The 25,378-nt window shown below is 35.0% G+C and overlaps 2 protein-coding genes across 6 annotated transcripts in view; one reads left to right on the top strand and one right to left on the bottom strand.

Annotated features, from left to right (window-relative positions):
- Positions 1-232: 232 nt before the first annotated feature.
- LOC109860670 (aminoacyl tRNA synthase complex-interacting multifunctional protein 2) lies at positions 233-2,922 on the top strand. 3 transcript variants are annotated; one of them, XM_020439937.1, is made up of 4 exons: positions 233-603; positions 1,528-1,692; positions 1,767-2,004; positions 2,440-2,922. In XM_020439937.1, the coding sequence occupies exons 1-4, from the start codon at positions 409-411 to the stop codon at positions 2,847-2,849; spliced, it is 1,008 nt and encodes a 335-aa protein (XP_020295526.1). In that variant the 5' UTR covers positions 233-408; the 3' UTR covers positions 2,850-2,922. The 3 variants fall into 3 exon arrangements, with proteins under 3 accessions (XP_020295526.1, XP_020295529.1, XP_020295528.1); XM_020439940.1 differs by having other exon boundaries at positions 233-585; positions 1,531-1,692; positions 2,440-2,921; XM_020439939.1 differs by having other exon boundaries at positions 233-585; positions 2,440-2,920.
- Positions 2,923-4,092: 1,170 nt separating this feature from the next.
- The window catches only part of LOC109860672 (protein sidekick), a 42,237-nt gene continuing 20,951 nt past the window's right edge, over positions 4,093-25,378 (bottom strand). Inside the window, exons 3-33 of one of the 3 annotated variants that reach the window (XM_020439943.1) lie at positions 24,196-24,375; positions 23,874-24,090; positions 23,382-23,555; positions 23,054-23,262; positions 22,601-22,751; positions 22,162-22,289; positions 21,856-21,981; positions 20,913-21,032; positions 20,672-20,827; positions 19,894-20,020; positions 19,373-19,674; positions 19,090-19,275; positions 18,658-18,966; positions 18,196-18,522; positions 17,779-17,975; positions 17,479-17,688; positions 17,089-17,343; positions 16,748-16,976; positions 16,315-16,617; positions 15,927-16,107; positions 15,628-15,843; positions 15,352-15,548; positions 14,966-15,162; positions 14,470-14,709; positions 14,160-14,357; positions 13,886-14,027; positions 13,447-13,725; positions 10,166-10,323; positions 5,559-5,721; positions 5,158-5,474; positions 4,093-5,078 (exon numbers count right to left, since the gene is read on the bottom strand). In XM_020439943.1, coding sequence (XP_020295532.1) covers positions 4,836-5,078; positions 5,158-5,474; positions 5,559-5,721; positions 10,166-10,323; positions 13,447-13,725; positions 13,886-14,027; positions 14,160-14,357; positions 14,470-14,709; positions 14,966-15,162; positions 15,352-15,548; positions 15,628-15,843; positions 15,927-16,107; positions 16,315-16,617; positions 16,748-16,976; positions 17,089-17,343; positions 17,479-17,688; positions 17,779-17,975; positions 18,196-18,522; positions 18,658-18,966; positions 19,090-19,275; positions 19,373-19,674; positions 19,894-20,020; positions 20,672-20,827; positions 20,913-21,032; positions 21,856-21,981; positions 22,162-22,289; positions 22,601-22,751; positions 23,054-23,262; positions 23,382-23,555; positions 23,874-24,090; positions 24,196-24,375 — 6,437 coding nt within the window. In that variant the 3' untranslated portion in view covers positions 4,093-4,835. The remainder of the gene's footprint in view (positions 5,079-5,157; positions 5,475-5,558; positions 5,722-10,165; positions 10,324-13,446; positions 13,726-13,885; positions 14,028-14,159; positions 14,358-14,469; positions 14,710-14,965; positions 15,163-15,351; positions 15,549-15,627; positions 15,844-15,926; positions 16,108-16,314; positions 16,618-16,747; positions 16,977-17,088; positions 17,344-17,478; positions 17,689-17,778; positions 17,976-18,195; positions 18,523-18,657; positions 18,967-19,089; positions 19,276-19,372; positions 19,675-19,893; positions 20,021-20,671; positions 20,828-20,912; positions 21,033-21,855; positions 21,982-22,161; positions 22,290-22,600; positions 22,752-23,053; positions 23,263-23,381; positions 23,556-23,873; positions 24,091-24,195; positions 24,376-25,378) is intronic. The other 2 variants (XM_020439944.1, XM_020439945.1) reach the window with 2 other exon arrangements.

Genomic DNA, 25,378 nt, shown 5'->3' with positions numbered 1-25,378 from the left:
ATATATGTTTTTATATATTTCTTCAAAGAATAGCTATCGGGAGATATAAGGAAATCGGCCTTATACGATATAGAATACGATATATATATAGTAACTATCGACGCCATTTTGTTTCAGATTAAACATTGGCCAGACTCTTATTTCCAGGGACTCTAAGTCGTGGCGCTCGGGCGCGCCATCTGGTCGAGCCAAGGGCGTCACGTTTGTCGTCACGCGACGTGAGGTTAGATGTCGACATCCGTCGGCCATAAACCACCGCGGGCACGCGGAAAACATGGCCACTACCGGAAGGGATGCAAGAGTGCGCGAGCGAACGAGGTCGAATTTCGGATAGTGAATCGATCTGTAATTTTTGATTCGACGTGCGATCAAAGATCCATTCCCGTCGGGAAGTGAAACGCTCGCGCGATGTATCAAGTAAAATCGATAATACCGTCGTTACGAGTTATTCCATCGAGTCAGATGTACGCTATGCCCAATATACACGAGGACGGACATGGCCACCGAAGCAGCAGCTGTAACGATGATGACGCCGCCGCCGCCGCCGCCGCCGCCGAAACCAACATGACCGTCGTACAACAGCAGGTTAACAATATAATCAAGGTTTCCGTTTCGTTTCCGTGCACGGCGATAATCGACACACCGCTCACTCGGCCGTTCGCGCGCCCGCTTACGCGGATCCACCATGTGGCGAATTGCGGGTAATGATTGCGGCCACGATCGCACGAACGAGCGGGACATGACTCCTCCCGAAAATTTCCGCGAACACTGATCAGCGATCGACCGGGAGCGGAGCGGAGAAGCGACACACGCCGTGGTTCCTCTCTCTCTCTGCCTTGGTTGATCGATGCTTCTTCCTGCCCCCCCGGAGAATTTTTTTCGAACAAATCGAGCACGACGCTCGTGTTCACGAAGACGAAAATTGACCGGTAGAGGAATAAGCGTTTTAAAATGACGGGGAAACGTCGCTTTTGGCGTTGGGAGAGCGAGCGATGTGTCCGAGTAGAGAGCTACTTAACCCATGAGCGGAGAAAAGATGCGATCGCAAACGTCAGATTGTCGCAAACTGTCACAGCAAGGTATATCGCACGGAAATTTGTTGAAAAGAAACGAAAATCATAGGTTCGCGCGTTATTAACGTTAACCTCATTGTTATGTCGAATTTGATTTAATGTATTTGCGATTGACAAGCGATAAAATTGTAAACAATTTAGTTTGTGCCAATATTTGCCCAAATTTGTGTTAAGTGGTAAATGTCACAGATATTTGTTATATTTATTGTGTGATATATCTTTGTTTATATTGGATTACATTTCTTACTGGTATTGCAAACTTCATTTGTAAAGAATAAGAGAGATTAGACAAGTTCTTTTGATTTCGGTGTTAAAAATATTATGCATGTGAAAGATTCTGTTTGTCTCTTGTGGAATGTAAATATATCAGATCTGAACTCGTTGTGAAGAGATACTTCATGAAAATGCTAGGAAATACCTAATATTGTAATTTAATATTGTTGTTTGCTTTTAGAAGAAGTCTTGGAACCAACAAGATTATAACGCATTGGAGGCTAGACAGGAAAGAATACTTGAGCAGTTGGCAGATCTTAAAAAGCAAGTTTCTCTGCTCTGTACTTTTCTAAAACAATCACATGATGCTGAAACTCCAACAGTCTGCGAGCCATCTAAGCTTGAGGTGAAAAATGTCAAAAAAAATATTTGACTATGCAATTGTTAAGTTATTGGTATTAAGTTTACATGTATATGTAGGCTCCAGGAAAACGAGTTGGAATTCATCTAGTCTTGAATGCAAATCCGTCTCTACCGCCATATTCAATATTGGCTTTGATCAAATTATGGAAGGATGTTAGTATTAATGTGCAAACCTTCACGCATTCTTCTATTGAAACATCTGATTTAACAGAGTCGCTCAATCGAGTTTTCAATATTTTTAATTCACACGAAGACTGTAAATATTGTGTAGACATAACATTAATATGGAAAAAAGGTAAGACCAAAGACCTAACTTCTGCTAATTTTTTAGTCAAGTATTCAGTTAAAAGACAAAATTGTTCTTACAATAATAATTTGAAAAAATGTATTGATAAATTCGTGACATAAATAGAATATTTTCATTTGTTTCTTTTTACTTTCTAATATTTTATTTATTGAATGAATGTAAAACTTTTGATGGAATTTGTGATAGAAAAATGTTTTTAAAAAATTGTATTCTATCAAGTCTACAACAGCAAAAAATAACAAAAAATAATGGGAATTGTCAGCGTGAATAAATTGCTTTTAATCAACTTATTTAGTTCACTTTTCTAACATAAAATCCATCAAAACTTGTGCCCAATAATTCATATATTTTCTATTAATAAATTTGTTCTTTAACAATCTATTTGACCTTAACAAATCATATTTAACTGCTTTCCTCTTTCAGTCAAGGTTTTACAATTTGTTACATCTCCTTTGATGCCCCCTATATTTGGAGAAGCCAATTTCTTGAGGTATCTAAGCAGATGGGCGAATAAAGATTATCACAATACAACTCATCCGGAAGCAATAGAACGTGCGCTCGATATATATTTTCCTTGGTCATTCTTAACTCCCAGTCTTCAACAAGAAAATAACTTTTCTTCTGACACATTTACAAATGTAGTACGCACGGGACTGCGTGAATTAACGAACGAATTTCGATTGTGGTCCAATAAACAAACACCTACCGTTGCCGATGTTGGCGTATGGTCTGCGATTAAAACGTTAAAACTGGCCGAAATGATACCGCATTCTCTCCAAGAATGGTATAAATCCTGCGAAATGAATTTTACAAGTGGACTTGTCGCAAAATAGTAAAAATTTTTATAATTATACAGTTTTAATATATTGATTTTTATAAATAAATAAAAATTTCTCATGTATTTTTGAAAGTGTACGAGACTTATTTTACACCATTAATTTTTATACGTAGGTTGCTGCGTGTGTATATATTTTTGACTCTGCATAACATTCATAATATTCTAAGAAATTTGATTTGCATTAGTTTGAGAAACTCTGTCGAAACTTAAATTTGTATTTAAAAAAGTATTAGAAAAGTAAAATGTCTTAAATGTATGTGATTAAATAAATTGATTTTTATAATTTTTTATTACAAATTTTATATATTAAAACGTATACAGATAAATTTGCAGTTAAATACCTGCAAAACCGTTTTAAAAGTAAACAAAAGTTTTATACCTGGAAAAAAATGGAATGATTTTTTACCTGTAGAAAAACGGAATTTTTCTTACCGGATACGCGCACGCGCGCGAATTGTCAATTTTGTAGTTGTAATTTTATTAATTGGATAAAACTTTCTTAAAATGGGCTCTGTCTCACCCAAGTTTTATTATTTTTATTATTCGCATAGAAACATTTACGCAATTACAATTCAGTTCGATATCCAGTTTTTGATATTGCCGTATGTCATTAAAATGAGAATGTTATGAATATTTTCTCTCTACTGGTTATACTATCTTATATACAAGGATGTGTTATGAAGATAAATATACATAAAAATTTTATATATATTTATAAATTTCATATATATACGGTAAAAACTCCACATTTTCGCAAAATTTCTTTCTTGCAAATATCTTATAATTTTTATATCAGAAATAATCCCGCGAATATACTTAACTAAAAATTTTCATAAAATAAACTAAAAACTAAAACTTTTCTGTTTTTGGTTACATATACATTTATACATATAATTTTTCCATATATTTGATTTTCACTTTTATGATTCTACGGCAGTCACATAATAATTATCGTAAATATAGAGTTTTCACCGTGTTATCACAAAATGTAAATGCAATATATGTGGCTCATTGTATATCGGCAGCATACAAATTCTACACTTTTGCAATAGAAAATATACAACATATTTACACATCTGATGTAGTATACATCAATGTAGGAGCGACTTTGTACAGAGCGGTTTACGACTTGTAGTTATAAAAACTTTCTAACAAGAGAAACGTGTGATATGATAGGCCTGATACGGTTAGAACTTGACATACGAAAAATTAACACACATTATTGGTTTGTTTGTTTGTTTTTTTTTTTTTTTTTTTTTTTTTTTTTTTTTTTTTGTTTCTAAAACCTATATCGCGTAATATTACAAACCGTCATTCTCTACGTATAATCCCGTAACTCCAAATTGCAAATGTTAGAAGACAACAGTTTAAAAATTTAAAACTTTATATGTTTCTCTAGTTAAGGGATTCTTTTGATTTCAAATTTTTACCTTATGAATATTTTTTTTTTTTTCAATATTTGATAACCATAAAAAACACGATTTTTAAGTATCACTGTGCGATAAACTAAAAATCCCGTGACACTTATGTAATTTATAAGTAGGGAGTGACGACGTTCTTCTTTCTTACAAGTCGTATTATAAACATATCTATTATTATTAAACACCTTTGACGCAACGTTCGAGATCCGTGTAATATTTGATGATTCTTAAAAGCTAAATCTTAGAAAGTACAAAAATACCTAGTAAAATGCAAAGTGTCGTATCGAAAGTTTATAAATAATATAAAAAGGTTTATCAATATATCACAATACGAAGATGCCTTTCAAGCTTCCTAATTTGCTATAAGTCTGTGCCGTTAACACGTGTAAAAACTCACGTGTTCTCGACGTAAGTCTTTCGCTCTATAAAAAAAATTAAAAAAAAAAAAACGGATATCTCGTTTGAAGAGAGTGAGATATCGTGGAGACGATAATTTTTTGATATCGATATTCATATACAAGTCTTTTTTATGTTTTACTATAAATTTTAACTATTTTTAATTAAACAAACGATGAGAAACCTGGCAGTGGCGCTCTCGATCTAGCCATATTGTTCATGATGATTTGGCCGCCGTTTAAACTAACGACCGCGCTGCCTTCTGGCTCGGAATCTGTGTACGACGAGTAGTTCCGAACGGGTTTCTGTCGTTTCCATGACTGCCTCAACGAATCGTTTACATTAGCGTAGTGATTCACGAAGGAATGTGGATCGGATTGTACACTCTCGTTCTCGCTCTCCGAACCCTATTGTAAATAAAAACAAATAATAATGATGATTTCGATTATTCGCAAAATAACAAACATTGTGTTGTTAAATTTTTACCTGAGAATCGGTAGAACTGATCTCCGAAGGTTTTTCCGTAACGCTACTGTCGTCAGGATTCTCGTCGTATCCCTTGAGGCTTTCCTCGTCGCTGTTATAAGCAACCGACGCGGGAGAAGGTCGGGGAGGCGATTTGCCTAACATCGCTGGTGGCGGAGGATGCATAGCCTTACGAGCCAGTGTGTTCCTCTTGCCCAAAGTGCCACTTGCCGCATTGGCGGTGCCGCCTCCACCCTGACGCGATCTGTACAATTCGAAATCCGACTCCTGCCTGTCGTCCATCGCCATTGACTCTTCGAGAGTCTTTTGTGCCTCTTCTATAAATCATTGATATCAATATAGATATCAAAACAAATTTCATATATGTATATGCGTACGTGCATATAAATATTAAAACTTACGTTTATATTTGTAACTTTTGCTCTTTACGCACAACACCGCTATGATCGTGATAATTATTATAATGGAAGTAGCAGCCAAAGTGACCATAAACCAAGTTTGTCTATAAAACGGTCTGTGTTGCAGATACGCGTATTCCAAGTACAGCTTCGATGGCGTCAAAATCTAACAAAATAATCCAATTGAGAATAGTTGATTACGCATAAAAGAGAATCTTCTAAATAGATAATAGATAAATTACAGATATGAGCAAATGGACTTGGTTAGGTGGCGTGCGAGAGTGCATACATGTTTTTGAGAGCGTGCGATAAAATAGCGAGTTTGATAGATAAATCGAGCAGAAAAGTAAGTGTAAGCAGTCGAAACAGACGTAGAAGATAAAGAAATAGGAGGAGAAATAAAGGCAAAGAAATCGGCTAGGAACGGGAAGAGAAAACAGGAAGGGAAGAAAGGCGGGATACAAGAGGTTACGGCGGCAAAAGGATCGGAGATAGGAAAGATGAGCAGAGTGACAAAGAGCAGGAAGGAGAGAGAAGAGAATCAAAGAACTCTGGAATTTACCACCGAGACAAGAGAGAACACAGGCAAATCGGAGAAAAAGAAGATAATCTTTGCGGAAAAAGAAGTTAGCGGTAGACGGAGTGATGAATATGATCCGGAAATAGTAGAGAGGATTAAGAAGGAGATATTAGAGAAAATAGATATGGAAAGAAGAGAATTAGAATATGAGAGAAAAAAGCATGTAGAATTAATAGAAGAATGGAAAAAGGCGGAAAAAGCGTGGGAAATAAGATTAAGAATTGTGGAAGACAAGCTGGATGAGATTGGTAAAATTGTAAAGGATCTAAAGGAGAGAGAAGAGGAGAGAGAGAGGTTCAAGACAACTGAATGGAGAGAGACGGACGGGAGAAGTAGAGATAGTAGCCGTGTAAGCAGCTATGCGGAATCGACATCTGGATTAAGTGAGGACAGGTTCAGCGAGATAGAAATACGAAAATTAAAAAGCATAATTTTAAATAAAGACAAAGAAGAAAGAAAGAAGAATATAATAATAAAAGGTATAACAGAGAAAAAGAAACTGAATCTCATAAAAGAGGACCCTAAAACATGGGCAAGATGGTTTATAAAAACAAAAATAGGTCTGGATTGCAACATTGAGCATAGCAGAGTCAGTAATAACGTAGTGATAATAAAATTAAGCAGCGAGGATGAAAAAAAGAAGATAATGAAAAATAAATATAAGCTAACAGGAAAAAAAATTTTCATACAAAATGATCTAACGTGGGAGGAAAGAAAAATACAAGAAAGAATTAATAAGTGGGCGAAAGAGAAAAGAGAGAAAGGAAAAGAGGTTAAGATAGGCACAGGGAAAGTAAGGAATCAGGGAGTAATGGAGGGATGTAGAAAGAGAAATAGAAGAGGAGGAGAGAAGACGATATTAGAGGGAAGAGGAAGACGTGGGAAAAGCCGAGGCGGGGAGAGAGAATCGGGAAGAGAGGGAAGATAAAGATGTGTCAGAGGAAAACTAACTTCGGGCCAAGAAGAGGAAGAGAAGGAAAGGAAATAGGAAAGGAACACAGAGGAAAATAATGTTTTGGAACGTAGCAGGAATAGAAAGTAAGAATGTTGAGTTCTAGAATTTTATAAAGGGATTCGACTATATAGGTCTAGGAGAAACATGGATCACGGAAAAGGACTGGGAGAGTTGGAGGTGTAAACTATCAGATACGCACATGTGGATTAGTAAAAATGCAGTAAAGAAAAGAGGAAAGGGGAGAGCTAGCGGAGGCTTAATCGCAGGACTAAACAAGGAATGGAAGGAGGAAAGTTGGAAGGTAGTGGAAACGGAACAAAAGAGCATGCTACACGTGAGAAGAGAAGATGAGGAAGACAGTCTAAATATAATACTGATATATAACAAAGAGCACAAAGGAAAGGAGATAGGATAGGTAAAGCAATTACTAGGATAACGGAAAAATATGAAAAAGAAATGATAATAGTAGGAGGAAATTTTAACATAAGGACAGGAGAACTTGGAAGGGAAGATCATGACGGAGGTAGAACAAGGAAAAGTAAAGATAAAACGATAGGTAATGGCGGTGAAAAGTTCATGGATATAATGGAAGAAAAGGGGCTAAGTATCTTAAACGGCAAGACTGAAGGAAACTGGGAAGGAGAATTTACTTACGTTGGTGCTAGAGGCAGTACGGTGATTGATTATATATTTGTGAATGAACCAGTATTAAGCAAAGTTTTAGATTTCAAAGTTGAGGAAAGAGTGGATTCGAACCACTTGCCGGTAAGAATGAATTTGATCACGGAAGAAGAAGAGGACAGAAATGAAGAAAGAAGACAAAAAGCAGAAGAGGCACAAGTTGAAAGGAAGGTTATTTGTTGGGACAGCGAGGCAATAGAGGAATATAAAACGAGAACGGAAGAAACTGGATGGATAGTGGAACAGGAAGATAATGTGAATAAAACATGGGGAAAACTAAAAGAATTGGTGGAAAAGGTCATGATAAAGAAAGATATCAAGATAAAGAATAAAAGGATAGAATATAAAGACTGGTGGGATAAAAGCTGCACGAAGAGGAAAAGAGAAGTTAAGAAGTTTTATAGGAAATGGAGAAGAGGTAAAATTATGAGGGAAGAATACATAGAACATAGAAAAGAATTAAGAAGGTTTTTAGAAAAGAAGAGAAAGAGAAAACGGAAGGAAGAGGAAAAAGCTCTGAAGATGATCAAGACGGAAACAGAGGTTAGGAAATTCATAAACAAAAAGAGAAAGAGAAAAGAATGGAGAGAACCCACCATAGAAAAAGAAGAATGGAGAAGGTTAGGATACTTCATGAACCTGCTGGATGGGCAAGAGTTGAGGGAAACAAAGAAAGAAAACGAGATGTTCAGACAAGAGGAAGAATTGATTTCGGAAGAAGAGAGCCATGGGAAGAAGACGGAGGATTTTGAGGAAAGCTGAAAAGAAAATTGTAATTGTGACAGATAAGACATGTAGGATAATAATAATAATATATACGCAAAGAGAGAGAAAACTAGAATAAATTAGGTATCTAAGAATAATGTATATTTATTCACATTTATTTAGTTATTTAAAAATTAAAAGAGTATTTAATTTACTGTGATACAGGCTGTAAGTTAGTAGTTACAAAATATGAGCGAGATAACATGAAAGTATGTGTAAAATAGAGAAAAGAAAAGAGAGATAGTAAGATACGTAAGTTAAGATATAGGTGAGCAAATAAGGTATAAGTATAAAAATGTATGGCAAAAAGGGAAGGAGGTAAATGGAAAGAGGTGTAAACCAAGTTCCCTTCTTGGCCAACTGGCTGAAGTATAAATAAATAATAAATAATACACATATGGGAAAATCCACCGTAGTTTTAACTTTTGTACTTTTTTTTTCTTCAAATGTGCGGCACATACATCTTATATTGACGAACATGTTTGGAATAGGTTCAAGAACACCAATCTGCGCGCGTTAAGGTTTTAAGTAAATAACGCAAAGTTTATCTGATTGAGGTCGATTTTATATTTCTTTTCAGTTTTACAATGCGACCAGTTTTAAATTGCGTACTCTTAACGTCATAACTAATAAAATTGGGTTTGAAAAAATTGCGGCCACATGTGGATTCCGTGGTAAGATATAAGAAAGGGTTTACAGTTGATATGGACTGAAAAAATTTTTCTCGGAATATGCGCCAAGATGATTTGTGGATTTTTCAATAAATTTACGTTTTTGAAGACAATCTTTGATACACTGGTGTGTATTTGATTTTTGAAGCGCAATTTTCAACAGCGTTTAAAATTTTTCGTTTTTGTGTTTGCTACAAATTCAAGTAACTCAGTTAGTCAATTAACTTAACGGCGCGTATGTAATATTGTTAACTTTACGAAAATTAATAAATTTGCAAAAATAAAGAGACAAGTTTTTCAACGGCCACCATTTTTTACGGTTACATGGCACACGATCGACCTCCAGGGAAAAGATATATATAAATGCAAGAAAGAACTAACTTTTCCATTTATTACGAAAGCGTTATATAACATGGCGCAGATACAAAGTTATTAAGAGTGAGAAACACAAAAATTTGAAAGGGACGAAATAAATTGTATTTTCTATATTTTTACCGACTTAGTGTACTTTTAAATGCCAGCAATGACACGAACGCTCTGCATTTTTATACACAGTTATTACTAAATAGTATACAAAGAAAAAATACGTTTTGTGCATGGGCGCAGGATTTTTTTCAGGGGGGAGAGCGGAGCAATTTTTCCGTCCCAAAAATTATGAATTTTACAGAAAAATTTCACTGTACAGAGAGTTTTCACGAATAGATGTATGATTTAATTTGTTAACCAAGGATTTCAAACTTGTTTCAAGATAAAAAAACACAATTTGTGAAAAAACTTGCCTCTTCAGGGAGGGTAGGGCAAATGCCAGGTTTGCCTCCTTTGTGCATATGAAAAACAACTCAGATTTATCGAAAGTCAATCAAAAGTTAAAACTACGGTGGATTTGCCCATATGAATGACATGTGTGTGTGAGAGAAAAAAATATGTTTAAAAGTAATTTCTTTTTAATATAGTTTACCGTTTCGGAAGAATAGACTGGATAACTGATTCCATAACGATTGTACGATATCACTCTGAATAGATACGACGTGGATGGTAGTAAATTTTGATACGATACGCTGTACTCTGTTAAGAGCCCGTTGCTAGTACGACCTATTGTCTGCCAACGTGAATCGTCTATAATCGACACAAAAAAACATATGATATTTTAAGTCAGACAAACGTAACGCTTTTTAAAACAATCCTAAGAAAATTTTCTTAGATGTAAAAATAAAGCTTGGAATATCTGAGTACCCGCTCGGCTGCCTGTATATCTGTATCCTAACGAAATATCCAAGGTGTCTGACAACGAACTATAAAGCCGACGTGTGTAGGTAGATCGAGTTATTCTGAACAGAAAAGTTATTTACCATTTTGAAAAAATCGCAATAGTTATTGAAATATGAATTAATAAATGTGAGCCAATGAGAGCGTGGGGAGCGATGATCGGACTCTATAGGCGTGCACGATTATCTAATGAAAAGAAAAATGGCTTCTCTTATGTAAAGTCTTAGTAACGAGAGTAAACAAACAAGCGCGGCACGATTCAGTTTCTTGCGATCGGGCGCTATTCGGCGGTACGCAGCGAGCAGCGGCGAGCAAGGAGTAGAGCTGATAATTGTGCACGCCTATAGAGTCCGATCATCACTTCCCGAGCTCTCATTGGCTCACATTTATTAATTCATATTTCAATAACTACTGCAAAGTTTGCAAAACGCGGTAAATAACTTTTCTGTTCAGAATAACTCAATTTACCTATACACGCCGGCTTTATAGTTCGTTGTCAGACACCTTGTAGAACAGACGGACGAGTATTCATAATACTCTTAGTATTCAGTATTTTTTTCGAGCCTTAATAAAGATATTTTAAATATGACACGTTCTTAATAATCAGTCTGTCAATTTCTCAAGACTTTGTTAACATAACATTGTGTACAAGTGAAATGTTCTGAATAAAAAACTTCAACTTAATATGAAAATTGTAATATATATACAGGGTGTCCGACAATTAGTATAAAATCTATGGTAGGCAGGTAGAAGAAGTAAAACTGAGTAGAAAAGTCTTGAACCATTTTTTTCTATTACATAAAGAATTATATAAGTATAAAGAAATAATTATTGAATAAATCAAGCCAATCAGCGCCGACCTTTAACCGAACGCACGTCAGTGAACCACGCGCCTGGTGTGCGTGAGCGCTCCGCGCAGCTTACTGACGTGCGCCCGGCTAAAGGTTGGCGCTGATTGGCTTGATTTATTCAATAATTACTTATTATATGTAATAGAAAAAACTAGTTCAAGACTTTTCGACTCAGTTTTACTCCTTCTACCTGCCTACGAGAGATTTTAAAGTAATTGTCGGACACCTTATATGTATACATACAGGTGCAGAGTGTATAAAAATTACCGGTATCGCGAAAAATCTCTTGACAACTAGGCATTTTGCAAAAAAATGTCTCAGATAAAAGTTGTAGGGTTTTAAAGGATCTATTTACTGGTCTTATCAGTTTGACCTTGAATGACATCGCCAAAGTCAGGACAAGGTCACCTTGAATTTTTTTTAATGGAACACTTTAGTTTTTATTGCAGATTCTTATAGTTTAATTCAAGAACTTTTCAAAAAACACTATAATAAAGTTTATTTTCATTAAGTACTTTCTGACTTATAAGCGATGAATATTAAAGTATTGCCGGTATTAACATTATCTATTAACGTTATTCATTTCGAATGTTGTTTTACCCAAAAAAAACTATGTTGAATAAGAAGTTAGGTTTTTTGTCAATTCTCTGCATCATGAGGTCACAAAATTCGTTTCGATCGAAATTATCTTCGTAGAAGAAGTATTCGGCGGTACTCTAATATTCAACCTTCATAAATCAAAAAGTACTTAATGAAAAAATAAACTTTATTATGTGTTAGAAAGCTCTTGAATTAAGCTATATGAATCTGTAATAAAAAAATAGAGTTCTATTTTTAAAAATCGATGTGACCTTCACCTGACCTTGGCAATGACATCCAAAGTCACACTGATATAATCAGTAAATAGATTCTTTTAAACCTCACAACTTTTATCTGTAAAACACTTTTTCCTAAAATGTCTAATTTTCGAGACTTTTCGCGGTACCGGTACTTTTTATATATCCTGTAATGAAATTTTTTATTCAGAACATCTCACTTGTACACAACGTTATGTTTTCAAAGTCTTGAGAAATTGACAATTTGATTTATTGGAAACGTGTCATTTTAAATTATAATATCAACGAGATGCTCTATGTATATATCAAATGAATGAGAATTTTATATATTATTCTGATAAAGATTCAACTGCTTAAAGACGTCCATCACTGGGACTTGAGAGTAATTGTAATTTGTGTACAATGTACACAGAAAAACGTTAAAAAAATATTTTGCTTACTACAACACGTGTGTACATCGTTCGCACGCATGATATTAAAAATAAGGATATTGATTGTTAAAAATAAGGATATTAGTTGTTAAAACTATACATTATAATGAAAACAGCAAAACTAATCAACGACTAATACAATAAATCATCACGCAAGTAATAATATAAGATCGATTACTGGATTATTTCTCAATTAATTAAGATGGTATTCCGCAACAATATGTTATAAAGAGCGCGCTATACGAAGTATAATTCAGTAAAATTCTGCCTGAACGTCTATGATATTGGGATCTTTGGAGATGTCATGCTATGACATTATCATGCAAATTGTTAATGCAATAACAAACGACCACGATATGTTTATAATATATACACAGATCAAAAGCGATATATATATATATATATATCGTACTCTAACAAGGATCTCACTATTGAAAACCATCTAATGCAACAACTGACTTTCAGCATAGTTACGTGAGTTGAAACTTACAATGCTGCCACTCTTCCATTGCTATATAGTTATAAAAAAAATTTATTAGTGTTAGAACACAGAACCGATTATCGAATTGAACGAAGTGCAAAAAAATGAATTTTATATAAATTTAAATTGCGCGAAATTGATTTTTCTAAGATTTATTTTTATAGAATAAAATAATATTCTTATTTATTAAAATTGCAACGATAACAATTTTTCCAAATTATAATTGTAATTTTTATTTTACACAATGAATAAAAAGAAAGTGATTATTGTGACTCTTGGTATCACAATTTTAATAAATAGAATTGTGAAATGATTGAATAAATAGAATTGTGAAAACTTAACATAATAAAAAAACCTATGATAAAGCTGCGTACCTTTACGACGAGTCTCGATATAATAACCAAGAATAGGACCCTTGCCGGAAGCTCCGTTGGTCCATTGCAGTTCTACGCTAGAAACAGTCTTGGACACGCCGAGATTGCTGGGTGCCATCGGCGAACCTTCTTGCGGACCGGTTGAAACGTTTCCAGATATCGGTGGTCCGAAGTCGATTGTTTGAGCGCGAACCATAAAAGTATATGTCACTTCCTCTTCCAGCGGTTGAATGAGAAGACTTGTCTCCGTCACTTTTTGCTTCACTTGTTTGCTAAAACCTTTATATAAAACATCAAATAAAACAATAATATCATTGAATGAAATAAGAAATTTATATTTTTATTTAGAAAAATCACGATTTTTAATTCAAAATTAAAATAAAAATCTCTTTTTAATATCAAATCTCCAGACATTACTCAAGATATTAATTTATCTTACGATCGTTTTGTTCTGCTGTTTCGTACGTGACGAGATAACCGACAATCTTGCCGTTGCGTAACTTTGGCGATTCCCAAGAGACACGTAAACTCGTCATGGTAATTTCAGTAAAGTGCAAATTATGCGGTGGCCCCGGTACGTCCTGCAATTATGTTGCAATTATGTGAATTACGATCGTAATGTAATCGAAAATGTTTAAAAAAAAAAATTTTTTTTTTTACGATCTTTAAAAAAGAATATTATTGTGAAAAACATCTGATATCTATAAAATCACCTGTTTTGTTCTCACGGTGATTGGCGGAGTTCGCGGACCATCTCCGGCCGGATTAAACGCTAAAACTTGTATACGATACTCGGTATATTTGTCCAAGAAGACTAAACTATGCGTCAAACAAGACGCTGGAACAACTTCTATCTCTTCTTCCTGTTTTTTCTCTAACTCTTGAGGTGAATCGGTCACCAGGTAAAAAATCTGCAACAAAAACAACAAATATTATAAAGTTACTCATTCAACGTTCAGAACTTACAAATTATTAAAACAAACAAAAAAGTATTTCACAAAATCATGTATAGGAAATCATTACTTTGTATCCTAATAAGTCGCCATTTTGCATATTGGCTTGCAGAGGTTTCCAACGTAAACGAACTTCCGTAGAAGAGATGGACTCAGCGTGTAGATGTTGCGGCTCTCCCGTAGGAACAGCTTCTCCGACATAAACGGTGACTGGTGGACTCTGTGGACCTTCACCTTCCGAGTTAAACGGCAGCACTATAATCTCGTAATACTGATTCTCTGTTAAGTCACTCAAAACCATTTTGGTTTTCTGTAACACAGAAAAATTTATTAAGATCAATATTGCGTCTTACAATTTTTTAACATGTTTTTGGTGTATCTAAATAACTTGCGTCTGTCATAAAAGTCTCAAATATTTTATCTTAGAATTCATTTTTACACACGAAATGTAAAATCATTTGACAGAGATTTTTGATCATAAATTTGTTTAAAATTTTAAATATTTTGCACGTATACTTAACGCTTGATTGTTATTGGCCGTATTGTTCCTCTTATTGATATTTTACCTTAATTCCTAGAATCTCTTTTTTTGGTGTTGTTTCTAGCGGAGTCGGAAAATTCGATACCGGTTGATACACGACACGATAACCACCAGTTTCGTAATCGCCGCTCCAATGTACTTCGTCGATCATGTTCCAATGAACCTCGACGCTAGACGTTGTTATCGGCACTACTTTTAAACCGGTGACGCCTTTTGATGGCGCTGTAAGTATAAACATATATATCAATGTTTAAAACGTTTTTTAATTTATTTAATTAATGTAGAAAGTGAAAACGAAAAATAATAATGTTAATTTTAATAATTTTCAAAATCTTTTTTTTTCCTATTATTAGCTGATTTTATTAATTTTTCACGTCTCTCATTTTTTTCTTAAAATTATTCAATACGTACCTGCAGGCAGAGTTTGCACTTGAGCGGATTCGTTACTCCAATCTGAAGGACCTATATCGTTAGTGGCCTGAATACGAAATTGATAGAAAGTGTAAGGCTTTAAATTGTTGGCCGTATAAGACGTCAAAGTGGGCTCGACTCTCTCGGGAATGGTTTGAAAAGGTCCAGAATTTTCCGATTGTTGTACCGTGTAATATCTGTCGGAAAAAAAAAAAAATTATATGTAAACAATTTATATGTAATATTAAAAAATTTGAATTTGTATTCAAGATGTACCTTAAGGGTGCGAAACCGTCTTTGCCCGGCGTCCAACTGAAAGTTATCTGACGACTTTGAATCTGCGATTTGCTCACTTGAGGCACCGACGGTACTTGTGGACGTTCTCTGTTATTTGTGGTAAATACAAGCGCATAAGCCGTCTTACCCCAACCCAACTTCGTCTGTGCCGTAACAGAGAACATGTAATATTTTTCGGATTCAAGTCCGGTAGCTCTGTAAGCAGTAATTATTATGATGTTCAACAGAATCTAAATTTTCAGAGAGACGAGAGCAAATCAAAGAAAGAACTTTTATACCTGAATGTTCTGTCCGACGCTGGAAATTCTTTAGAAAACTGACGATCTTGACTGTTGTTCAGATGAAACAAGACCTTGTACGCGAGAATCTCTCCGTTAGGATCTTCTGGGGTATCCCAGATGATGCGCGCTGTGGTGAAGCTCACATCAGGAAAAGATACGTTAGACGGTGGACCAGGAGCTGGAATATGAAACGTTACTATTATAGTCTCCATTATAAGAAATTTATCGTAAATCTTATACTTTTCGTATATTAATATAAAAAATATAGATTATATAATAATAAAAATATAAATTATATAATAATATAAATTTATGAAAATATACATATAAACCTAGTGTCCAATAAAAAATTCATCTATTTAATAAAGAAAATTCATCATCTTACTGTCTTCAAAAGTTTGTACTCTGACGGGTGGAGAACTCAGTGCACCGTCACCGAGTCTTGTGTAAGCCAGAACCTGTATGTGATACTGCACAAATTTGCGAAGTTCCGTTAAGGTGGTTGTAAAAGTGCTATTGCTAGGAATGTTCTTGTACTGAAAAGGCGATCGGGAATTTGCGCTGTAGTAGACTTTAAAACCCTCGATCTGTCCGTTTTGATGTTCCACAGGCACATCACCCCATCGCACTAAGATAGTTGTCGAAGACGTCGCGTTCGCCTCTACGTTGATCGGTCCCAGAGAAGGAACTGAAAAGTATTGCATTACGTACATCAATACTCGCAAGTGTGTAGAATTTTATTTAAAATGTTTTTTCAAAAATAAAAAAAACATAAAGTTCTATACACGCGTGAACAAAGAACATATGTTGAAACTGACCTGACTCGCGAGTTCGTTCGACGGCCTTCGGACTCGCTGCCGAAGATCCAACGTCATTGAACGCTTGCATTACTATTTCGTAATCGGCGTATTCCTCCATATTCTCGAGAACGTACGAATTAGCGGTGGAATCTTCGATGGTAATACTCTTCGAAATGTTCGATCGCACTTCTGTATATGTAACATTGTATCCGCGTGGATTTCCATACCATTCTATTTGTTGCAATGGCTGCAACACAACAAATTATACATACTTGTACTTTTACCGTGAAATAATATTTGCAATAACAATTGGTGTAAACATATTGATAATTCGCATGAAATAACTCAATAATGCTTACAATCCATCTGACGCGTAACTCGGTAGCGCTCATCGCGCGCACAGTGACATTTTTCGGAGGATGAGAGGGTGGTGCCTGAATCGTTTGAAACTCTTTGGTTGGCTCGGAGGGCTGCGAGGCACCAACAACATTATTCGCGATCAAACGAAGTTTGTATTGCATGAAGGGAATCAAACCGTCAACGGTAATGGTACTGGCGTCGGGATCGGACACCTCGTAAATGTTGTACCACGTCGAGTTTCGCGCCGTTTGTGCCTGAGAAATTGAGAAAACATTTTTTTTTTACATTTTTTAATTTTTTTCTAAGTACGACAATAATATTCCTGACTACGTGCAGTAATATTTTTCGATATTTTTGTAGTAAAAGGTCATATCTAAAGGTCTACTAACCTGCACCGTCCATTTCGTGATGGATGAGTTGCCGTCAAATCCTGGTGTGAATTGTAACACAACGGAAAACGCATCTATGTTAGATAACGCCAGTTTTGTGGGTGGTTCTGGCAGCACGGGTTCCACACCCGATTGTATGGTAGCCACTTTTGGATTGCTTGATCCAACCGATGTCCAAGCGGTGACTTCAAACGTGTAGTGAGTCATTGCCTGAGAGAAACAAATTTTTAATTATTGTGAGTTTGTAAATTTGTGATTTTTACATTCGGATTTGTTTAGCATGTGAACATTGACAGCTACCTGAAGATGCTCTACTTTGACCGACAGTACATCAGCTGTGAAATTCTCGACATGTAAAGAATCCGGAACTTTTTTGATCATGTACTTTAATTGATAATGTGTTAATATTCCGTTGGTTTCTTTGGGAGAACTCCACTTAACCGTCAGCGCACGATCACTGATATCTTCAAATTGCAAGTTCTCTACTTCATCGGGCACTATCGAGAAGAAAAACATAAAATTATAAAAACTTGCATAGTTGTAACAATTAATTTTTTATTTGCGTTTGTATTTATTACATAATGAAGAAAACTAATCCATAAACAATTTTCAATTAGAATTATGGTCATTTGTCAAAAAATTATTAATTTTTAAATGTGATTGTTTTGTAATAAGTTATTTAATTAATGTATTGTGATAATTTATAAATAAACACACCGTCTTCTTGAGTGCGAACTTCAACAGGCGAGCTTCTTTCGCCATCACCTGGATCAGTAAAGCAAAGTACTGTAATGTTATATAAAGTGTACTTTCTCAAACCCGTCATTATAGCGTTCTGCTCGGCGAGCGGATCAAATAAACTCGGCGGAACGGTCATCGATTTATATTCGGTTGCTTCTGTAAAATTATCACCGATCCAAGCTTGCAATTTGTATCCCTGATTTATTCCGTTGATTTTTTGCGGATTCGGTGGTTTCCACCAAACTTCTACCGCCGTTGAATTAATCGCCTCCGCTCTTACATTGATAGGCGGTGCTTCCGGAACTGTAAAGTATAAAATAAAAAGTTTTTATAAAAGAAAAAAGTATATAAAAACTTTTCGAAAAACTTATACAATATTAAAATTACAAATTTATTCTCTGACCACTTTCTTTAACATATAATTACATAATTAATCACCTCCTTCCTTGGTTTTTATCTTCAAGCCTGGATCGGTAAATACGCCTACACCTATTTCGTTGTAAGCTGCTATTTCTATTTTATAATCCTTCCAGGTGATCAAATCGGTGATAAGATAATTTCTTTGCGATTCGTTAGTGATATTTTGCACCGTCCACGGACTGTCATTGTACCCGAACAATCGGTATCGCAATATATATCCTAAAATATGGCCGTTTCGATATTCCTCTAATGGTGCCTGCCACTGCGTGATTATTTCTGATGTTGAACGTGCTGAGCCGACAAAACCTACGGGCGGGCCGCTAGGTCCTGATAAAAAAAAAAAAAAGCATTGTATAACTAATATAATACTCAATATATTTTGTTAATCAATTAATTTATTAATAAATATAAATATTCAAATATCTTTTATTTTTTTCTGTAATCACTTACGTTCTTGAGGCAGGACGATAATATTGCTGGGAACTGATGATGGACCTACGCCGACGCTATTTTCGGCGCTAACACGAAATTGAAAAGCCGCCGCGGCTTTCAAATTGTCCACCAATACCCATCGTTCCGTCGAGGACACATTTTTGCATTCCGTCCAATTTATTAATAATGGATCAGATACTTGTTCTATTTGTGTAACATATTTTTGATAAAAAATAGATAGATAAAAAATCAAGCATGTATTGTCTGTGTAAATTCAAAACTTTTGCTTGTATCTGTTTACCTAAAGTAGATACTTCTCGGCTTTGGATTATGAATTTCTTTGTAGGACTATTGCCGTCGAATCCGGGCACCCACGTGACGTTGATCGTCCGTGGTGAGATCCGTTCGACACGTGTGGCCACAACGTTGATCGGCGCGAACGGCAATTCGACCACGCTCAGAAGAGCGGATCGCGTCTCGTTGCCACCCGGTGACACTACGGAACACGTGTAGTTCCCTACGTCGGAAGCACGAACGGCAGCAATTTCAAGAGTTCCATCCGGACGCATCTTCACTCTCTGACTCGCCTGGGTGTTGATTACTCTATAAATAACACAATAATTGATGAGCTCTTCAAGTACTGAAAAAGTTTTAAAGTTTTGTTCATCCGGCTTGATTTGCTGCATTTTCTCAAATTTGCATCACAATTGGTGAAAATTGTTATCAGTTATTAAATAATACTCTAAAGAATTAAATATACAACACATTTCCGTGTTCAAAAAATTTTACATTATTATTTAGCATCTTCTTTATTATACGTACTGAGAGTTGTGAAACCACGCTATATCATATACGACGTTGGGATCGTTTGAAACTTTGCACTGTAATTCGGCTGTGTTTCCGAGTAACACGGACGTATCAACAGGTGGTTGAATGATTTGTGTCCGAACTGTAGAGAGAGAGAAAGAGATGGTAAAAATATTAAGAGGGTTTTTTCATGTAACGACAATTTTAAATATTTTTTATACATTTTTGTTTATGAAGAATTGATTATTTTTATAAGAGATAAACAAAATGGCGGCTATTTAAAACTGTGAAACAGAAAATCGCAATTTTTTGTTTGCTTATTGGTGGTCAAAAAAGCAAGAAATTTTTGTCAAAAACAAGCGATTCTGCTACCTGCAATAGCAAGTATATAAATTGAGAATTAATCTTTTTTTATAGATTAAAAAGATTAATCTTTTTGAATTTTTTGTTTCAGATGAAACAAAAAATTGTTCTGTGTTAACTGAATTCACACCTTCACCGCGAATTTCAAGACGCCATTTTTGACCGCAGAAAGCATAATTAAAATATTAATAAATTATAACAAAAAACATTTATTTAATAACATATAAAAGATTAAAAAGATTGCGTTTTATATTCTTTATTTAAAAAATTTCTAAAACTGCTTCAAATATTAGCTATTACATGAGAAGACCCCTTCTTAAATTTAATAATAATAAAAATATTAAATTTGAAGCGTACTTGAATACTGTTTTTACATAGACATAAAACGTTTGAAAAATAAATAGTAAATATTAATATTCTTAATAATTACCCATAACAGTTAAAAATGCTGAACCATTAACAGAACCAGCTTCATTCGCACGGATGCAGGTATACTTTCCCGCATCGTTTGGCTTAGCCGCCGCGATAGAAAGATCGCCGTTGTCCAAAACTTGTACCCTACCGGCAATTTCCACAGGTATTGTATCTGTTGTTACAAGTAAACGTAATTATTACACAAACTGAATATAACGATGTCTCTTGATGATTAAACCAAACTATAGTCTCATTACCGTTGTAGTACCAAGTTGTATTCGGTTTCGGCGCCGCTACTGCGTTGCAACTCAAAGTTGCGTCCCTACCATCTAATACCGTTAAATTCTGCGGACCGTTTTCCATGATCGGTCCGGATGCTGAAAATTGATAACTTTCATTATATTTAATTGATCGAATTTTTTAAATTTTCCACATTTTCTCACAACGTGCAAATGAAAAAAAAGGTGATTAATTCATTGCTTGCAATGTACATATGTTCAATTCTCAACCCGTAATTCTCATTCTTTCTCTATTTTTCTATTTAAAATATTTGAAAGAACAAGCTTCATATTATTTTTATGCAAAACACAAACACATATTCATTAGCAAAACTACTCAAAACCAGCAGCTAAATACGATCAATGCCGCGTAATAATCACGGCACTTACCGTAGAACACAATTCAAAACAGGAAATTATTTTGGAAATGTATGGTCTAATCTATGAGAAAAAAACAAAAAAACGTGCGTGTTATTTGCAATATATCGCAGACGCGTGCGGTGAAAAAGGAATTATCATTTCGACGTACGCGTAAAATAAGTGAGACTTTTCTTTTACATGTATGTTTCTTCAGAATTATTACACATCTATTGTTCTACGATTTGAATGAAACACTAAACCAACCGAGATGATCAAATATTAATAAATTACCACTTACACATGAAAAACATTAATTACAATACATATCATGTCTCTCTTTAAGATTTTATGAACTACATTGTCGGAATGACATCTAATGAAATTTTTCTAAAAAAAAAAATATTTGATGTAAACTTTTTCTTTTTTTTTATCAAAACTATACAAAAACTCTATCGCTATAGAAAAAAGCAAAAAATCGTGAGAGGTGAAATTTATACGCAATCTTCAAGCATGTGCCAAAAAATGATAATGGAAAAAAAAGAAAAGTGAGGAAATTTCGCACCAATGTTCTTACTGTTTGGATATTGAGAGAACAAAAAATGGCGGTCAGATTGGCGAACTCTGACTACATTATAGCCAGCCGCCCAGCGAGCAACTCTGTTTCTCAATCCGCTCCCTAATCCTTCTTCTGTGCCGCACACAAAAAACACGTCATATATATATAATTATATTATTACATATCATAATATAAATGACATATTTAAGTCTCGTGTTTTGCAAATATTGAATGTGTACAGAACAGAATAAAAAACTTTTGTTTTTTTTTAGAATATTGTAACACGTCATAAAACTAAAACAAAACACTCACTTTTCGCTTTCAGCCATGTGTAACTGGATGCTTCACCAGCTTCATTTGACGCGAGGCACTGAAACATTCCTGAGTCATCCATAGTCAGTTTTTTGATCGTCAACGAGCCGTCCTCCTCCATTATGTATCTGTAAAATTCAAGTTATTGTAAGCTTTTCTTTAATAATCATAAATCAAACACAAAACGCGATCTTTTCCAAAATGTAATAAAAATAAATCAAATTTGTGTGTGTGTGTGTATGTTAAATAAGATAAAATAGTTGATAAGTTAGTATATATAGATAGTTTAAATTAGTGGTATTAAGTAATTAAGAATATAAGTTAAAATAAAATAATTTTAAAGTTGTTTATGTAAGAATTTTATAACCTAAGGGAAACAATAAATTTTATCTATTTATTTATAAAGATAAATATTTTTGCCGCGGATGAATATTTTTACCTGATTCCTAGTAAATTATCAACAGGTTCGGCATTACGGAACCAACTGATTGTTGGAGGCGGCACGCCGTTAACGTCACACGGTAATGTTACTGTAGATCCGTAATCACTTAGAGTCTCCCTTTTTAACTCCGTTATAAACGTTGGTTTTTCTGCAGAAGTGTAACAAAAGTTTCAAAAAAATCTCAGATTAATACACACAGCTGTCATTACAATACTCTAATATTTATAAACAATTATACGTAATTATTTTGTAGTAATTCTCAATAATATTATTTTACAATAATTTTAATAATTTTTAACTAATAATATAAAAAAATGTGTAGAAATTAATAATACGAGATAAAAAAATTGTCGCATTTCACATAAATTTTATTTGAATAATCACAATTTTACGACTATAAAATCACATTGTACGACTTCCAATTTATTGCATCAATGGATAAGTGCTCACCATATACAACAACCTTGGCGCTCGCGTTCACGGTCGGATAACCACCGCTTCTCAGATCCACATGGCAAGAATAAATCCCTGTGTAAGTTATGTTTGCCGAGATCAATGCGAGTGTCCTGTTCCACGAATCGTTGAAGCTATACGATATCCTAGAATTCTCGATCGGAATGCCGTCTTTCATCCACAGGGTTCTTAGCTCATGAAGCGATCTGTAACAACAATGCAGCTTGTGTTGCTTCGAATCTTTTTACGATGCACCAAAAAAGCGGGACCGCTGCGCGTGTGTGCCTGTACGTAAAGAATATAAATAAGAAATGTTTTTGATTACCTGGCATTTGCGATGCAATTTATGTACGTGACATCTTGATCCTTAATTATCTGTGTATCTTGCGGTTTGACTATTATAGTAGGGGCTACTTCCGCATTTGGATCGCCGGTTACCTGCAGCTTGAAAAATGGACTGTTCTCTTCTTTACCCAATTGTGTGTTAATGGCTCTCGCTCTGTGCACGACAAGTGTCAAAAGAAGATAACAAAAAGTTTAAACCTTCGAACCTTCAAAAAAGTTGGAAAGTCTAAGCTGTAAGATTGAAGTTTCTGTGCCACTTCGTGAAACTATAAATCACGAAGCGGAATCTCTCAAGTTTTGTGTGAATTGCAAATTTGATACAATTTTAAAAATCTTATAAATCTCGCGAAAAGTTTTGAAGCTCGAAGAATGATGAGTTCTCACGTTGATATGATAATTTCGTATTTCTACTTTTTGTTTGGTTCGTTAGAAATTTAAAAACGTAGTTTCACACACTAAGTTTCTGACGAACCTATAGGTGCCTTCGTCGCTCTCCTGAGCATTCAGAATGAGCAACGCGTGTTGCGTCGTGGCGTATTTGATGCCGTACAAAGGTGTAGTACCGTCTGAGGAGAACCACGTAACTTCGGGAGCGGGATGACTTTCGATAGGAGGTAGTTCCAGAATCGCGGCGCTACCCGACTCGACCGTCACCACTTTTTCCGTGAGATCGTCGAATACTCCCATATCTTGAATGAACACACAGATATGAAAAAAAAATCCATTACCTCATTTCAAAATCTGATGCAAAATTCTATATGATTATAATGAACAACTTCTTACAAAGTACTTACAAGCTACAGCGAAGACGAGACGATCGCTGAATATAGATCCGACGTCGTTCGTCGCGACGCAGTGATATACTCCAGCATCCTCTCGTCGCGTACTCTGAATACGGAAGTAAGGTCCTGACGTCAACTCATTGCTGAGAGGTATTCCGTCTTTGAACCATTTGTACTTTGGCTGAGGATTGCCTGTCAAAATTTACACATTTACACACACGACGCAGACCGCATGTTTATAAGATAACAGTCAGTTTACGTAAAAGTCAGTTTACGTAAAAGAGCGTGTACCCAATAATTCGATTTGGTTGGCGAAGCACGAGGCTTAAATCTTTTCTGAAACTATTACATGTGAAAAACAACCGCAGCAAACAAACGACAGTATCAACTCAAATATTATCTTTATCGATGATGCTTCTCTTTGAACATCAATTTCAAAAACACACATGTGATTTGTTTGCGAAAAACACTTTCTTCATCGCACACTTAAACATTTAATTAGAATGCACTTATGGACTTTTGTAAACAGAGTTTTGGAATTCTCTACATATTTACAGATAACTCAAATGCAAATAGAACGAACAGAAATATACAAAAGATCATTATTAACGTGCTCGTAAATGGTGACCCCGATAAACATTTACATGGATACTCCAAGAAACCAATAATACAAAAAAGTCGAACATATGCAAACTGAAAATAACATCATCGCATTACATTAGCTCTTGCACCCGCCCGATACTAATCCTATTAAATATATGCGCAGCTATTAAGCTTCGGAAGAAATAGGTTTTCACTTTGAAGCAACTGTCATATCAGCTTTGGAAGTCGCGTATCCGAGACATTAGTGAAAAATCTCGTCGAGAGCAGGTCTGCCAAGTCACGACAATGAAAGAAGACTGGACGTCGTATTAGCTAAACGCATTTTAATGTATACAGAGTATTTTAAATTTGTGGTTCGCATTTAAAAAACAAATTTTATTTTCTAGGAGAAACATGCTTTTGCGTCCACTAACTATATAATTTTTAAAATTGAGGGAAGTATTTCTTTATAGATCTTATAAAACAGAGTTGTTCAAATTCTGCAATGCAGACAACAATTTAATGCGAGATCATGAATGATTCAATATGATTCCTGTCAGCAGAGTCAGGGCCGACGTTACTACTACGACCCGTAAGTTACCTAATACTATTA

This window comes from Pseudomyrmex gracilis, unplaced genomic scaffold (assembly GCF_002006095.1).
Source record: "Pseudomyrmex gracilis isolate BER0280 unplaced genomic scaffold, ASM200609v1 scaffold_446, whole genome shotgun sequence".
Classification (NCBI taxonomy): Eukaryota; Metazoa; Arthropoda; class Insecta; order Hymenoptera; family Formicidae; genus Pseudomyrmex; species Pseudomyrmex gracilis.
This window is presented reverse-complemented; position numbering and strand designations above follow the sequence as displayed.